We start from the raw sequence: 17,777 nt of genomic DNA on the forward strand, positions 1-17,777 counted from the left end.
TGCTCTAAAAATCTAAGTATCTGGGTCCTTTTTTCAGTTCCAGACATACCTGCTATTCCTACACATGGATCAGAAATCTGATGGTTCATATACCTGCGGAGAACCGAGACGGCAAAATGCAGTCTATGCAAGAAACCTCCAATATCCTATATTTCTTGAAAATTTTAGGTTAAAAAAAAAATAAAATTAATGGACCACCAAATGCAAATTCACAGTGCATCTGGAAGTGCTGCAGTTTATCCACATCACTGCTGCTGAAGCTCTGAGCCAAAGTCATGGAAGTGTTTGGATGGGCCCTCCTTTCTTCACCAAGACAATAAGAGCTAAGGAACTTTGTCCACGTGGTGCTCTAGAAGGACTTATTCTTTTCAACTTGTGCTGTATGTAAAAAAGGAGTGAGTGAATAAGTCCCCTTGAGGAACAGATGTTCTTTCCAGCAGGACTATGGCAATGGATGAGCCTGGCTGGATATCTGGATTTGCTTCTCTTCTGGGGCAGTTTGCCTGGCCCTCGGCAGGTAAGGCAACCAGCAGGACTTACTGCCCTCGTGGTCTCTGAGGTATTTCGTCTTCTTGTGATGCTGATGTGGTGGGAGGGCAGGGATTTGCCTCAGCAGTGCTCAGCAGAACATTCTTGATGTACACACTACAGCTGGAAAATCTAAATATAAATGCCTACACAGATGACTGGATTCAGGGTGAAGAATCTGGATTGTGACCCTCTTTGAACAGTTAAGGGGTGTATTGCTTCATCCCTCTTCAGAACTGGTTTATAAAGAATAGCATGAGGAAAAACAAGTCCAATTGCTGTAGCAATTTTTAGTAAGAAGAATGCTGCTTATAAAGTGCCCACTGTTTGCAAAACAACTAATTTTTCTATTGCAAGGCTCTAGGTCGGGCTGCCTGTCTGATCTGCAGGTGCTCACAGGGATATAAACGATCCCTTGGAATATAAAATAATTGGGAGTTAGCAAATGCCAAATGTTCTGATATAGAAACCACCCCTCAATCCATCTAATCCGGGCCAGGATCAGCTACTGCGTGCGTGAGTGCGACCTCCCTGGTAACGACACCAACAAAAGCAGAGTAACGTGCCGGTTGTATTTCAGGGCAAACCTCATTCCTGTTCCAGACAACTCAGCCAACGTTTGGGCGATTCTTACCGTCAGTTAAAAGCAAAGCTCTACCAACATACAAACGCAGGGCGTACCCGTAGGGCAGCGTCCTGCTGCGGACCTCTGGCTCTGGAGGAGAGCACCCCGTTCCCGAGCAGCCGCCGAGTGCGACTGGCAGCAGCGTTGGGGTTCGCCCCGGCAGGCCGGCGCTCCCACCGCCAGGGAGCCCGGGGCCGGCCCCAGAGCTTCGCAGAGGTGCCAGCGCCCCGCCTGCCCCGCGCAGCTGAGTTCTTGCTCTGCACGTGAATCGGCTCCACAGCTGCACCGTGGCACGAACCTGGTTATCGCGCATCACCTGAAGGGAACACGTTAGCTTTGGCTCCATGCTGCAATGAAAATGCCACACAGCGTTCCAACAGCAGCTACACCAGATCGGAGAGAGGCTGGCCTAGCCTAGCAGGCACTTACGGAAAGCGTGTAGAAGTAAGGAACTGGGGTATTGCCGAGTTCTTCCCAGCACTCTGGCTGAGGACCCCCTCCAGGTTCTGTTAGCAAGTGTGGCTGAGTGAGGGCACGACTGCCATTCTGCCTGGCCCCACCGGTTTGTTACCAGCCTGGTTTATTATCAAGGCACTTGCCTAGTAATTGTAACGAATGAAAGCACTCAGCAAAGTTAAAGTTGGTATTGCTATAAACAGATTAGCAGAAGGAGACAGTGTAACTAAGAGATGGGCAAATTGTGGTTTCATTAATGGAAAGTATACGCTTAATGCCAAGTTTCAGACTGCAAAATAAGGCTGTGACATGACCTAGGCAATTATTCACTGATCAGTGTTAGCAGCAGCATGGGAGATATTAAGAGGAATAATGTCTTGTCTGAAATTGCAGCTTGTGTTTTAGAGAAGAACATCTTACTTAAGCCTAGCAAAAGCATAATGGACTTCTAAACCAAACCTTCCTCTGGGTAGTTTTATCCTCTAGACAGTAACTCCCAGTGCACTTCAGAAGGGACATCTGGGCTGTTCACAGCTCCAGTAGAAGTCCACGCGTGCGGATGCAGTATCATGTAGATAAAGTAGTCATTTCAAAGAGCCCTTTGAAGTATAACTCAGCTAACACGTCATATAAAAGAGGGATTACCCATTTACTATCTAAATGTCTGTGTCTCCCCATTTTTTAAGTGACAAATCTGTGAAAACAGGATTTGCTCAGGGCAAGTGCATGTCACAGGCAGAGGCTGAATGCAGGTTTCCTGACTGGAACGAAGAACTCCCTTTTAGTGATTTGCAGACAGGGTAACATATCATAATCCCTCTACTAACATGTGTCACTCATGTTTTCAGTAGCATTTTTCCCTTAGGAATATTAAACAATAATAAAGATTAACACCTGCTATTCAGAAAACAATAAACAATACCTATTCTGCAAACCTAATGCACATCCCCGGGAAGTTGTGCTTACCTGGTCCATTTCCTTTTTGGCCATGCCGAATTTATAGTGACCTAACAAGAAGGGCCATACTTCCTTTCGAATCTCATGCTGCACCCCGCCGTAGTAAACTCTTCTTAGTAATTCCAGTTCCTTGTAATTCTACAGCAGTCAGGAGAAAGAGGTATTGAAGGTAACACAGCTTTATGTTCCTCGGGCATGCTCATACACACCTAATACCAAGTATACAGACAGTGAAATGCACATACGGCACTAAATAAATTGTGCAACTTGATGTAAGCCTTTAGGGCCCTAGCTCAAATCCCGTCTAGTGTAAGTTGTCATGCCTCGCATGGAAATAATCTAACTTTTAATAGACTAGAGTCATCATGAGATCGGTTGCTTTGACGATAATTGGTATCTTTGCCATCATCAGAGAAGCAAAGGATAAAAGAGGTTGTAAGAACTGACTCATTCTCACTAGAAAGAGAAGTGGTCCTGCAAAGACTAGAAACCCCTGTAATGCTCCCCGGGGCCTGTTCTGCGGGATAGCACACCCGGAGCAGCAGTGCGTGGCAGCGAGTGTAATGATCGTAAAGGTCTTCCGTTACTTACCTTCTTGTCCTTCTGATACTTGCTCCAGACCTCTTTAGTCAGGCCTCCCGCGGCACTGGAGGGTTTGTCAGGCGGGATGATAGTGTGGTTCACGAGCGCAGACAGATGCGTCCGCACCGTTGACAAGTGGCGGCAGTAGGCAAGCCCTGTGTTGGGGCAGGAGGCAAACTGCTGTAAACGAGAATCTACCTAATAGCAGCAGTTGTTTTTTGAAGATGAAGCTGTGACATTGTAAACCTGCCACTAATAATCCTGCGGGAACTAAACGTGCATTGTACTGTGTAAGAATGAAGAATTGCAACAGAGCCAAAGATTAAATAAATCTTACAGACTAGTAAAATCCAAGCAGAGTAGGACACTGCAATGTAAAACTACATTCTGTCTTCACTAAGCATCAGATCGCCCATTGCTGTATGCAAACCCCACAAATAATGGAATGAGGAAGCTATGATACTTGTGTCACGTCCACCCCGCCGCCCTGAGGTGAACTGACTCACAGCAGGAAACCTGGGTTTGAGCTGCTTTGTAAAACAAACATCACACGTATGTTAGATAAGCACATGGATACCACAAGGGCTGCATGTAAGAAGCTTCACTTACATCCATAAAAGGCTCTGGAAACGATTTGCCGCTTCATGCTTTCACACAGCATCTTTAATGGAGTTCTGGGGAGGCACATTCACAGGAACATAATAGGTCACGAGGCCAAAGATCATCACGAATTTTATGCTGATCTCTACGACCAGCACACAGCAATTCTTTCTCTGCACCAAGATTTATTTAGGTAAAGGACAACCATGATGACAAATTACGCTTTGGAAAGCATTTTCCCCACCAGCATTTTGGCCCAAAACAGATTCACCTGGCACATTTAGCCACAACTGCTGCAGGTGCATTGTAAAGGTCCTTGTCAAATTAGATGAATTGTTGCCCTTCGTTGTAACTGCTAATGACTTGTTAAAGAAGATGCTTCCAGAGCTGAATTATATTAAACGAGACAAAAGAACTAGATGCAATTCTTCTATCAAAATGTGACTTGAGAGTAGCCTAATAGGCTAGCTTTAACAAACTAAATTTCTTGCTGTATAACTCCATCTTTTTATGTTAGAAACCACTTGAAAATTATTATTCTTTGTCTCTGGTGCTGCAACCAAGAAAACCTTCCTACTTTTAACTGTGGCACGCACAGAGTCTCCGAGGTGAGCCCTCTGCACAGCCTGCTCACCGATCGTGGAGGCAGTTGCAGCAGCTGGGTATATCGTACGGAGAGCTGCCCGTCGAACAGGAGACGCACGAGGAGCCTTGGCTGCAGTGCTCCAGCTGCCACGAGAGCAAGTTTGGCCCAAAGCCTTGCATCTCTATCATTTCGCTGGTGTCTAGGGAAAAAACCAAACAAACAAACAAAACAGAACAGCAGGCCATCAACCTTTTTTCTTCTTTCCCCCCTCTTTCTTCCATGCCTCTTGATGGCTTCATGCTTTACTTCTCGGCGGGCTCTGAACCTTGATTCCACAAAGGGGAGAGCACCATCCTAGTGACCTCCAAAATACCTGCTCTCAGCACATCTAAACCAGCTGCATGCTGTGCACCGTCACTTCCCATGAAGTCAAATCCCTTAATTTCTCCCTTTCTTTCCCATGTGCATCCCAGTTTGTGTTTCAAGAGAACAGAGAAAAGGGTGCTACAGTAACAACTAAAACTGGTTCTCATGTAATGCTGTGGTAATGCTATTTATGGCCAGAGGAGATCATCTAACCTGACCTATTTAATTCAGGTCTCAGAATTTCATTCTGCAGTTCCCAGAATCAGCCGTGTAACTGCTAGTCCAGCTACAGTGAAAGTTTCAGCAGAAATTAAGACAAACCGATTCAGTTATTTTCAGAAGATGCTTCTTTCCCCCTCAGAACCAGACCTAAAATATTTAGCACAGAAGGTCAAGTCCTACTAATGTCAACACTGTTTATAGAAGTAGGATACTCTGCAGGAAAACGTCATCCCGTAGTACAGTGCAGCTTCTTGACTCATCCCCGCTCCACCAAATCTATTTGCCTTTTTAACCAGTTTCAGGAAGGCAACCCCCAAAAAAACACCAGTTGCCTTCAGAAAGCTTGGCTTCAGCTCTTCAACCTTCCCAGCTGGCATTTGAGCTCATGGGTTTTTTTGGTTTATAATAAATAACTGGCCTTTCAGCTCACCCGTGATTAAAATGAAGGCAAATGCTGTAATACCATATGTCACTAAGTTAACATTTGTAAGCAAAATCCAGTCCCCTGGGCCGTGCTTTTAAAACATACATTTGTTGGGTGGTAGTAGGGGCAATTCCAAACCATCTCATGCATTTTAAATCAAGGTAGCATAAAGCATTTTAGTAGTGCCTATTAGAAACTGGGCATAGGTGAGGAAGGAGTGGAGTAGAAACGTTTGTTAACAGAAAAAGCACAGGCTCATGCGGAAGCAGTCATGTGTATTTCATTTCACAAAACAAAGTGTGATGCAAAAATGCTCTTCACCTTAATTCTTCAGGAAGGAGCTGAATGACCCAGTATTTATTGCAGCTTCTTATTGGGTTCAAATAAAAACCATTGGACAAACATTTTTAGATCATTATTTTTTGCCTCCCCTCTACAGACAAGAAAAGTGGGTTTTTCAGTTTTAATTTTTTATTTTATTTTTTAGAGAAACAAGGAAAGAACCCCACAGAACCTAAAGATTCAGATGAAAGGTACCTGAATTAGTGAAGAATTAGAGTGAACAGCATCTTTTATTTAATTGTAGTGGTATTATCTGTAACTTCAGCTACATGCAAAAGTTAAGCATGTTGCAAAATGTAAAAGCAAATGGCTAGCAAACCTGCTACAACAGTGTTGTCATTATTTAAAAGGGATGCTGCTGGAGAGCCAACAGCCAATCCAATCTAGTTCAGCATGAGTCACTACTCAAACAGCAGACATAACTAACTCTACCGTTACCTTCAAGATTAAATAAGCAAAAGCAGGTGTATCTGACAGCTGTTCTAGTGGGATAACTGAACATTTCCATCACCTGACTAAAGACTAAATTGTGTTTCTTACGCTGTAGATCACAGCGTTGGCCTCTTAATGTGTATGTGGCAGTGTCAGACCTTCCCTTCCATTGTCACCCATATCCAGACAGGATCAGTTAAGACACACAGAAACTTCCTTAAACAGTATCTTTTATCAAGGGGAACGCAGTATTTTTAGAGTTTCTTTCCATCCACACCTTCCAAGAACTTTTTATTAACTTGGGCTGGGCTTTATCAGTTTCTGTGGTCTACTACACTGGGATAAGTGTGTGGGCAGCTTACAAGAAATGAGGAAAATCTCCCTGAGCACACGTTCATATCCTGTCTAAACCGAACTTAAGCACTAGACAGAGATGCAGGGAAGTTATTGTCCCCTACAGTCAGTCCCACCAGACCAGGGCTAACATCCACTTGGAACCATTGCCCCACTATCTAAAGGTATGAGTGTCTTGTCTGGAGTCATGATACACTGTGTTTTTCTTAGGAAATAGAAATACCAGAAAAAAACACGTTCATGCTAACAGAGCGCATGCAAGTAGTTGCTCTCTCCCTCCTACTTCCTCTGCAAATGTCAAAGTTTTGACAGCTACTTTGCAGCCTGTTAACAGAGAAGATTCTGTTCTTGCTGATACGCTCTGGCTACTAGGAAGAGGCAGAGACTGTTGTTTTGACTGTAACAGGAGCATGCCAGATTTGGCACATGCACCTCACAGGTATCCAGGCCAAAAGTCTGGCGGTGTTGAAGCTGTGCAGTAACTGGTAAGCCTAGAGAGGGGAGAGATTTCACATGAACGCGAGGAGAGGCCTCGACAACACTTGCCTGTCTTCTGCAGAACTGCAAGCCTTAGAATCCAAGCTGGCAGGAGGGCTTTGGCCCAGGGAATGGGTTCTTTTGTACGCCATTCAGCTTCCCCCTTTGAGAAAGCAAGGACTTTTCCGTCTCCAAAACTACACTACTAGATCCTGAATGCTTGCTAATACGTACACTTCTTGAGAATACTAACTTAATGTATCTGTTATGAATTGCTTTAGGGAAAGCATTAGATGATATTTTGGAGAGTGGAGAGTCTTGCAGCTGATCCTCTGAAACCCACCCAACCTATGAGTGCACGAAGAGGAATGAAAGCCCCCGACCACAGAAAGGTAATTGCATCTCCATACAATCTTCTCTGCGCACTTCTGGTACCTTATAGAGGCACCCAAAGCATGGGAGCAGGCATACTTGAGCCATCCCTGCGCTGAAATTGTAACTCACTACACTTCTGCCCTATTCTGTCTACACAGGCACACTCCAGTTCTGACTTTGCCCAGCACATCACTACTATTGCTGTCGTGGTTCACCTCTGAGCCTCCCGTACAAGGCTCCCCAGGCTGTTACGCTGTACACGACTAACTCAGGGAGGGAGAATACAAAGACCTGTTCTAGTCCCTCCTTCTCTTGTGAAAACATGCTCTAGTATCCAGCTTTTATGAAGGTGGGGCAGGAAGGCTCCAGGAGGAGAGAAGGTTTGTCTGTTCAGCAGCATACACGCTCAAAGGAGGGGCGAGATGCTATTGTTTCCAGTTCCCATAGGTCGTGAGCGTATTCCCAGTCTCTCTGCACAGTCAGCTTAACCTCCAGATCTCACGGCGTGAGTGAAATGGTTCTCCCTGTAATAATGCCAACACTGTTGTATGCATCAGTGGAACGAGCTGCAATAGAGCTCTGGGACACAGGGGGAGGAGGATAAAAACCTTTCATCCTATTAGGAGCTGTGAGGTTCCGAGAGCAGATCATTGATAGCATTGCGTGTAGCTTATCTTCCTCCTCCTCATCATCGTCAACAGAGGTAGAGCGGCTGGCAGCTAAGTGGTGGTAGTTAATAGTTACTGCTCAAAGAAAATAGTGAAAGAGGAGCATAAGAAGAGAGAACTCGGTTCTGCGGGAAAGCTCAAAAGGACATATTCATCAAAGACAAAGGACTTGAATCCTGCCCTCATCTTGAAGGCACAAGCTCCTGTAAATGGGTATGAAAAATGAGTTTCTTACAGAAAAAAGCATGCTGCACCCAACGCAGGCCAGCTTTGGATTGTGCACAGGCCATGTTCCCAGAGCACACACGTGACATCGTGGCAGTGGAGAAAGGTCCCAGTGCCAGCCTGCCGTAGGTGAGTACGCTTTTTAGCAAAACTCCATGGGAATTCTAGGCTCCAACTAGCTTCTCTCCTTCACCATGCCCTTATCAATGCTGAGGCCTCGCTTCCGCTCTGAAACCCGTGCCAGATGCATCTGGACAGCAAACATTCTGCCTCCCAGCTCTGTCTGGCACTGCCAACATGCAAGGTACAGGCCTGCTCCTAAGGAAGCCCGAGGCAGGAGCCAGCTCGCTCTGCCTTGCACTCAGCAGGCAGGTCTGTGCTGAATGTGCCCACAGAATCTGCAGTCCCCTTGATTCAGGCAAAGGCAGAACATGCTTTTGCTGGTGTGTGCATGAACTTACCTGTGCAAATCCCGGAGCCCTACTAAAGCATGGCCACCCTTGTGGTCCAGCCCCCTGGGGTAAGGAGGATTCAGTTGAGATTTCTGCTTTTTCAGCTGCAGTAAGTCCCAATATGAGCATTAAATCCAAATTCCCTGTAAACATTAGGGTCTGATCTTCCTGGGAAATTCTTGCTTCTTTGCCAAGGGCAATAAAACCAAACATGCTGCTTGAGAACTAGCTCAAATGCCTTCTTGCATGTAAGGAATTTGTATTCACTGATGACATGAGGTGGTTTGGTGCTTAGGAATTCATTTAGTTTCCTTGGAAGGGCCTTTATTTATCCATTGTTAAGTTCTTGCTTCCAAGCCAGGAAAACTTAGCCCAGGGAGTTCTTGGGGTACTTTAAGAGTGCAGTTTATGGGTTTTTTTTCTAATAACAACATTATGAGCAAGCAATGTGGCCAATAAAAATATCCTCATTTCGGCAGCAAAACTGCTCTTGGCTAGTCAAGCAATCTTTTTGCTTTTAGTCTCAGTTTGCAAGCCCAGGGGAGTATTTTGAAAACTTCCTCTGCAAAACACAGAGCAAATATAAATATAAATAAGATTCCCCACCTCATCTCCATTTCCACAAGTGTCACTGCATTAAGGAAACCTACAGTAAACTGTACTTGTTGATAACAATTGTTACACAGTGAAATTTTGTGATGGGTTCCTGGGAAGTTTTCCTAGGGTTTTTTTTTGTTGTTGTTATTTTTGTTTTGTTTTGTTTTTTTAACAAAGCAGAACAAAGGTACTTACTGTTATCATGCTTGTGTCCTGGATAGATAATTCTGAACACATAGTCTGTAGAAGTGTCTTCAGCTGGCATTTCCTCTAGGTCCACTGACTTGTTGCTGTTCCGTTTTCGAAGCTTTGGAAATACCTTACCCTAGAGAAAATAATGATTTCATACATTCAGCTACGAATGAGTAATGGAGAACAACAAACTAAGTACTTCAGACCTTTGGCATCTTAAATATTAAAACTAAACTTTCAATGTTGGGAGGAGGTGAGGGAGAAAACAGCAGTAGAATCATACATAGCAGGTGGTTTAGGGGTACTTAACTCTTCTGTGTACTTAAAACACAGCTTTTCCTTGTAATCCATGGAGTTGGGCACCAGCTTCTTCAGTGATCCAAGCCTCTGACAGCAAGTGTCCCAGTCCACATCATTTGGGTTCATTGCTCAATGAGGTAATGAAGGTATGAACAATTTTTATAGACTATTTGTACAAGAATCAAATTGGACTAAATGGAGTTTGTTTGCCTCCCACTTTACTAGAAAGCAGCTGGAAATCAATGCCCGGACCCTGTGGAGCGGGATGCTGGAACAAAGACATGAAGATCAGCCCTACCTACTACAAGCAGCTCATCAGAAAAGCAGTACCTTGCCCTGCTGGGACCAAAGTGGTGGTTCCAGCTGACCCCGAGGCAGGAGACCGTTCTCCAGACAGGAAAGAAACGCGAGGAGGTGACCTCCTTGGGGGAAGTGCAGCGGAGGTCTCTGAGTTCCATCCTGACTCACCAAGACTAATGTCCATCTGCTTTCTGCTGCAAAGGAGGACAAGGGGAGTCCACACTGTTACATCGGAACCTCTCTTTTTGCTATTACTTTCTATGTAAATTTTGTTTGTGATCATCTCTAAGTAGATAAATAAACCTCTGTAAGTCACAGGGCGATCTAAGGACGATCTCAGTCCTTTAGCCCTAAAGAAGCTCAAGATACAAGCAAACTATGGCAGGCCTCATGCAGAAACATTTAAAGTGATTCTGATTACTAATATAATAAATAATAAAGGAATAACTAAACTAGGTCTCTGGTGTAGGACATAAATTGACAAAGGACACACAATTTGGAATGAAAATCAACCTAATGGATATGACCAGAGGCTGTCAGCTCCATTCTTGTGAGAATTAGCAAGTCACATTCCCTGTTGTAAATTTTTCTCATCTATCTTCACTGCTAGTAGAAATTTAGCACAAATAAGGAAAACCACCCTGAGCTCTGGATACTCTTTTAAGCATAATAATCTTCATCTTATACAATTATAAAAGAATATAAGTGAACTAGGTTCTTAATTTCCTTTTCCAAAACTGACTGACTGAGGCACCTGGGGCCACCTGGGTAAAGAGGGGATCTCCAGGAGCACGACGTGTTCACAGCACAGCTTTGCAAGTTCCAGTCTGGTACCTGGGTGCTGTGCCAGGACCGCCAAGTGCCTGTCATCTCGTGCAAACAACAAAAATCCTGTGTACATGCCTGGCACCTGATACTGTAACAGCTTTCTCAGTAAAGAACAACAAAGGTTGTCATGTGTTTCACCTCTGTTGTTTAATTCCCCTTTCCCTAAGGAACTGCCCCAAAGCAGAGCAGTGACACATCTGAGCAGTCAGTGAAATACTGGACAGGCACAAAGTGTCCAGGGGAAGCTGATCCAAGTGAGGCAAATGGACCTGAACTAACGTTGCATTTGTCATCCTCTACCAGCTAGGATTCTACATTTTAACATTCATCTCCATACGACCCTAACCAGTCAGAAGCGTTAATGTCACTGAGGGAGGAAAAACGATCATTCAGGTGGCTCTCCTGCACAGGTATTTTAAAGCAATAGACATAAACTGTCTTCTAAAACAGGCTCTTAGTTCAAAAGGTCCTTTAGTCCAACTGTAACTCAAATCTGACTCCAAATAAAATTTCTTTGTCTTTGCTCTGTGATTTTGACTTAAGGCTTGTGGTAAGGAAAGCAGTGGGAGAGACATTTTGTTCCAGATTCCTCTCCCTGTGTTGAGCAGAATGGGCTACTGAGAGCTGGATGGTCAGAGGGTGGCTCTGGTTACACACACTCCCTTTCTACAGGTTGATGATCCCCCTACAGACATGGTTGACAGACCTGGTTTTTCCTCCCCTCTCCTTTTCTGTAATTGCCAATGGATGGAGGCCCATGCTTACAAAACCAACGCTTCTATGTTTAATACCTGCTGCTGACAGCTTCCCCTAAGTGCTGTTCTGCACAGATGCACAGAAAAAACAAAGTGCACAGAAAAAAACAAAGCACAAAGAAAGCAACTGACAACTGGAGCACTGTTAGGCAGAGTTCTTACCAGGCCTTTCAGTGAAGACATCTGAAGAAGAAAAATGGTTTGCCTTCTTTTGCAATAAACCCCTAACAGGCACCATATAAAACAGCAGCAGCATTAGCAGCATTAACATTCACCTGGCAGAAAGGGGCTTTGGGAGCACCCCCGTGAGAAGAAGATTTATGCTTACGTTGCTGATGGCAGTGGATGCAGACGATCTGGCTGAGCGGCACAATTAATGCGTAGTCCCAATAAACACTAATAGGGAAGGAGAAAGTTCAGGAAACATTTTTTTTTTCCCATATTCAGAAGTGCTTGTGGTTCCAAGCACCCAATAAAAAGACTCTGCTAAGTTAATAACTGCTTATTAAATTTGGTCAATTAAAATAAATTAATAGCCAAGTAAAAGGCAAAGAAACCAGCTGTCGACAGTGGATACATCTGGCACCAGCCTTTTCATAACCTCCCTTTCCCTCTTCACCTTCCCTTCCCCCCCCGCCCCATACCAGGTTACAGCAGTGCTCTGGCTAAGATTAAAATGCCCGGGGCACAGACTGCACGATGGTCTTGTAGTGGGTTTCAGGACAGCCAGGTTCAGATCTGTCTTGCACATGTGATTTATGGGCAGCAGCATGTAAACCCACTGGGGCCCAAGCTTACAGATTAAACACTGGAAACCACCCTGAACCCTTCTGAGAACAACCTCAACAGAGTTTAGCAATAAAAGCAAGGGTAGAGGCCTTCATTAATGTTCTATTAAAAAAAAACACATGAAGTTTTAGAAAAAGAATGGTGTGGACTAAGCACCTGAGAGAACTGTTCTGGGGTTGAAGGAACCATTCTCTGAGGAGGCATACCTGCCTGGTTCAAGACTTTACCTGTCTTTCTACTGAAGCAGAATGCCAAGTTAGATTAATAACTGATCTAATGAAAGACAATGACATTGCAGGTCTCTCTTTTGAAGCTGGAATTAGCCATGCTTGCCAAGTGATTTGTGACCCTCTGAAGGGAGGTGTTAGAATTGTAATGATGGGAGGTAGTGTTGAGCCTTTTCTCCCAAACACCTGGAAAAGCAGGCTTTTGTTTTCCCTTTGAAAAGGCCTTATCTCCAAGTGCATTACAGGACCTTTGGAAAGTTGTTTAATCTGGGGCAAAACAGGAACAGAATCCAGGCTGCCTGACACCTCAATTTATGCACTACTCAGAAGCCCTTCAGTTAAATCAGCCTTGGTACACTTATGTCATATTGCCAAGTATACAAGAAATGAACACTGCGAATGCTTGTGATCTTTTCCTGAACACAATGACTACCTTTTCTCCAGCTCTGAATCTCCAAGGGTTCCATTCATCAGCTGATTCGGAGTCCATTTTAATGTCAAACTATCTGCTGACTGATGAAGGGAGAGATACCCAGGAATTGCCTCCAAGTCATCTTTCTGTTCAACCAAAGCAACAGACAGACAATCCAGGTGACTCAAGTGCACAATATAACTGTCATGTTCCAGTCTTCCTATGCCGCACAAGTTCCAGAGCAGTGCATTATCTAGGAACTGCTGAGGGAAACCTTAACACCAGAAGCACTGGTATTTAATATCACTATTAGAAAGAGGGGAAGAAGCACAGTTTGGTCACTACTTTATGAGATACAAGTCCAGTGTGTTTGTTTCTACCTGTAGGCCCACTTCACAGTTCACACTGGTCAGGCAGTGAGAGCATCTGTCGTGCCTTAGTCCACCTCAGCACAACAGAGTTAAGAGGGAGGGCAGCACTGTCCTGAGGACAAGACATTAAGCGAGTACTTGACAAGCCTGAGTTATATTCTTGCCTATACTATGGACTTCCCAAGTCACAGCCAGGCAGCAGCTGTGTGTATTGGCCCAAACCTCAGCGTACTCACCGGCTGGACCAAGACATTGTTTTTCCCATACAAAAGGTGTGTTCGGGAATTCTGGTGCAAAGACTCCACATACTCTCTTGCCGAAGCAGCAAAGCGATCTTCTGACGTGCTCCCACTTGAATGTCGTTTCCGGATCTAGCGCACACACAAACACAGTCAAGGCAGATCAGGTAGGACGGGAATGACTGTTACCAACAGGCCAATAAAACAGGAACAGTTCCATTTAGACCGATCTCTGTTGAGTGGAACAACCTCTGGAGCCAGGAGACCTTGCAGAAAAATGACCTGGACTCTTACTCATGCCTGACCAAGGCAGCTCATAATTTCTTGTGAACTACTTAGTCAGATCAGAAGTGTCAAAAGCCACAGAATGTAGTGGATCACAAAATTTTCTACATACAGATAAAGAGGACATTTGGGCCCAAAAGGACTCCTAACCTGTGATAAAGGCTCCATTACAGAAGAGAAAAGAAAGGTTGTTCTAGATTCAGATCCCTCCCTGCTGGGGTTGTCTGTATTATCAACCTGTGCCAGCTCAGAAATAGCTACACAGCAAATACCTACTCCCAGGGCTGGGCGCTTCGAAGGGGAGTCCTGACGGCCGTGTACTCCATGAATCCGGTGTCGCTGAACAAGCTCATCTGCTGAAGGGTCTGTCCAATAGTGATCTGCTGTTTTTAGCTTGGTGTACTCCAGAGCACATGGCCCAACTAAGAAAACAGCCCAAGAGAAACCTTCTGAGTCTGTTCAGAAACATACTTAGTCTTATCCTGCTGGCCAAGTACTGAAAGTGAGAGGTCTTTCTCAAGCCAAGTGAATTTTAATGATCACTTCATGATCCTATAGGATCAGCCCATAATACAGACAATACATATAATAATGTATCATGTCCTATTATCTAGGGCTGCATAAAAATATTCCCATAGGACACAATACACTGCCACAGCAGCACTAGTAGCTAACATCTGCTAGTAAGCATTCAATAAAAAGCCATTCCCAGCCTATTCTCTGATCCAACCAATAGGATGACCAGACTCTACTGGCCTCGTAAGCAACAAAACATCTTCTATGTTGCTCTATTATAAATAGTTAAACTATGTGCTAGAAATAAAAATCACCTTTTGTAACACTGTCATAATAGAAAATGTTTTAAGAAACTATTTATTTTATTTAGCATTAAAAGAAGTACATTTGCAAAAACTCACCCAGAAGAGAAGCCAGTATTGGGCCACAAACAGGATCTGACAGTAAAGCTTCTTTTTCATAATATTTACTAGGAATAAAAGATGAGAGCCCAGTCAAAACCACCGGTCGTTATTTTTAAAAGCTCTTATGCCTCCTAGTAGCATGAGCCCATTGACTTTAAAAATATCACGTTACCGCTTACCAGAAAGTATGCCAAAGGAAGCAAGAGAGGTAAGGGCAGAGCAGCCAGACACGCTGGTGTTAACCTGACAATTCCTCCAGCATTAGCTGTGGCCCCAATAGCCCAGTGGAAATCGCCTGCGTGTGCAGGGGGAAGCATGACTGCTGAAGTCGCGTTCCAGGTCAGACTTCATACTTAATAAAAACTGAGGCCAAACACTCATTTCAAGAGCAAGTTCAGACAACTAAATGACCTATACAAAAGGGAAGATTTAAGAGCTTAGGGTTCTAAGAGTTTTACCAAGGCTGAAAACAGGATCTAGGCTGTACATCTGGAGCACTGTGCATGTACTGAAGCAGGACACATTTTCAAAGCTTGATTTTAGTTACAGCTCTAACACAAAAATGCCAGCAACAGAACTTTGCTGTGATTATCAAATATACTCTCTCACACAATGGGCTGATAGGAAAACTGTGTACCTAAACAGCCAGAGACACAACCAAAGGGATCCAAACCCCATATATTTCCTGAACTTGACAGGTAGAGGAAAAGCAGTTGCGAGGATTACCTAGAAAACACTGATGCATGCATCTCTTCTAAAAGCCCTCATAGAGCTTGACTGGCTCCTCTACTCATCTCGTAAAGAAGAAATGTTGTGTTGGTTTGCAGGTAAGGAAGGCTTTCATAACATGTTGTGTCCTGAACTATTTTTAAAGATCATTAAAATACATTGTAAGAGAGCTATGAAGAAATTAATTTAGCCTATTTTAGACATCTGCTTCAGAATGAGATCATTTCCTAAACTCTATCAATAACATTGACTAGATCTCTGTGGAACATAAAAGGAGTCTAGAGCAACCAGTTCAATAAACCTACACTCCAGACTTCTATATTTAACAAGACGACCACCATCCCTACTTTGGATCCATATTCTGCCCTTGATCAGCTGTGTAATCTCAGGCAAGTCACTTCCTCTCAGTATGCTCATTCTGCCTCATCTATTTTTGAACTGAGCTCTTGAGAGGCAGGAGCTTGCCTTTTGCTAAATGTGTTTACCTGCTGTATTTGATCTGGGGCTTTGGGCACTAACGCAATATGGAGAAAAAACAATAACTCTCTGCAAGCAATTTTGTCAGTTTTCCACAGAGACCAAGAGGTCCACACATTCTCAAACATCTCTTCCATCTGTGAGGAATAATCTTGAAACACTTTCAAGAACAATGAACTACTACAAATAGTAGCTCTTGCAATGACCCCAAAGTCTTCCCATCACAGCAGGCAAAGCTGACTTATAAAACCACATAGCCAAAAAATCAAAACACCCAAATTTCTTGAACTGTCATTATCCTCTGCTGTCTCTTCCACTAGATGGGGCTCAAACTCTAAACCACCTTCTCTTCCTCAAGAGCAGAACAGCTGAAGGACTTAAACATGGAGCATTTGAGCAGTAATGTCACAAAAACGCATGAGAACAAGTCTTATAAAGAGGTTCATTTTATTTACTAAGTCAGGTTCTCAAAATCACACACCTGCAATTAAGGACCTGATCCTAACTCATTTGAACGGATGGAGAAGGCTGTAAGGTGATCATCTGTAATACACAGTAATGGAACAATGGAGACCAAACTCTCTTGACGTGTCTCCAGGTTAATTATGTAGAAAAAGAAATTAAAAAATCCTTGTATCCATGTATCAGAAGACATACTGATACAGTGGACTAAAATGCTTTCATTAACTATGTCTCTGGGACACAGCCAACTCTCCCACTGTCTCTTCTGCACACAGCTCTTAAAACAAACTGGCATTAGGTATCCCAGAGCAACAGTTTTCTTTGAACAGCACAAAGGCCTTTCTTCCATTCTCTTTTTAGTGTCAAGATAGATCATGAAAATAAAGCTGATAACGAGGAAGACAGTAATGCAAACTTGGAAAATACTGTGGAAATAAGTTCCTCTGCCCTAGCGCTCTTCCTCGTTCAGACCCACAGGCTTTGGACAGCCAAGGATGTGTCTGCCCAGTGCAGAATTACAAGAGCACCACTGTGAAGAAACTGCAATGGCAGCGGGTACAGACACACCTTTCTGGGACCATTTCAAGCTTTAAGGTTCCTATGTTTCTCTTATGGAAAATCGTCCCCATCGTGCACCGTAATCCTTATCAACTATGGGAAGGTAGGAAAGGTAAGAGTTAAGAACCACCTCTTTGAAAACCAAAGCTAATGCTGGATAGTAGGCAGCAATGATAGAATAGAGAGGACGTGTCTTTTCCTCTTAAAAAGCCCCTGTGGATTATATCCATAAAGCATTGATGCGCTTCTCCAGTTTTGCAAGGGAAGATTCACTTTACACAAAGCTTGACTTTTCTGAAAAGGAAACATGATTCAAAGAACTTGCTTTCACAACCTTAAGGTTTTATGTCATTAACTCCTCCTGTTCTAAACTTATTTCCCCTTCTTTCATCTACAAAGGGCATTTTGCTGCCTGACATCCTAAAGTTCCAAAGGATTATTTTCATCTCATGTAAATGAACTAAGAACTCTTGACCTATTAGAAGACATTTCTATTCCACTAAGGTCTAGGTCTCATTAGAATCTGGGCACCTAATATACTTCAGGTTGTTTTTTCAGTTAGTTTCTGGAAAGCTGTATGGCCGTTAACATTTTTTGTAAGTCCAATAAACACTGTCAATGACTCAAAAGTATTTTTTTTCTAAATGCCTGTGCAACTGGTTTTC

The 17,777-nt window shown here is 43.7% G+C and overlaps 1 protein-coding gene across 6 annotated transcripts in view; it reads right to left on the reverse strand.

Annotated features, from left to right (window-relative positions):
- Positions 1-17,777, reverse strand: part of SGSM2 (small G protein signaling modulator 2) — a 62,193-nt gene that overhangs the window by 10,167 nt on the left and 34,249 nt on the right. For 2 of the 6 annotated variants that reach the window (XM_033004805.2, XM_033004802.2), the window contains exons 5-16: positions 14,884-14,951; positions 14,243-14,388; positions 13,679-13,813; positions 13,093-13,217; positions 11,972-12,039; positions 10,091-10,254; positions 9,464-9,593; positions 7,935-8,069; positions 4,383-4,533; positions 3,758-3,822; positions 3,158-3,303; positions 2,576-2,704 (exon numbers count right to left, since the gene is read on the reverse strand). In XM_033004805.2, coding sequence (XP_032860696.2) covers positions 2,576-2,704; positions 3,158-3,303; positions 3,758-3,822; positions 4,383-4,533; positions 7,935-8,069; positions 9,464-9,593; positions 10,091-10,254; positions 11,972-12,039; positions 13,093-13,217; positions 13,679-13,813; positions 14,243-14,388; positions 14,884-14,951 — 1,462 coding nt within the window. The remainder of the gene's footprint in view (positions 1-2,575; positions 2,705-3,157; positions 3,304-3,757; positions 3,823-4,382; positions 4,534-7,934; positions 8,070-9,463; positions 9,594-10,090; positions 10,255-11,971; positions 12,040-13,092; positions 13,218-13,678; positions 13,814-14,242; positions 14,389-14,883; positions 14,952-17,777) is intronic. The other 4 variants (XM_033004803.2, XM_033004804.2, XM_033004807.2 and 1 more) reach the window with 4 other exon arrangements.

Source organism: Tyto alba, unplaced genomic scaffold, assembly GCF_018691265.1.
Source record: "Tyto alba isolate M040663 unplaced genomic scaffold, T.alba_DEE_v4.0 Super-Scaffold_19, whole genome shotgun sequence".
NCBI lineage: Eukaryota > Metazoa > Chordata > Aves > Strigiformes > Tytonidae > Tyto > Tyto alba.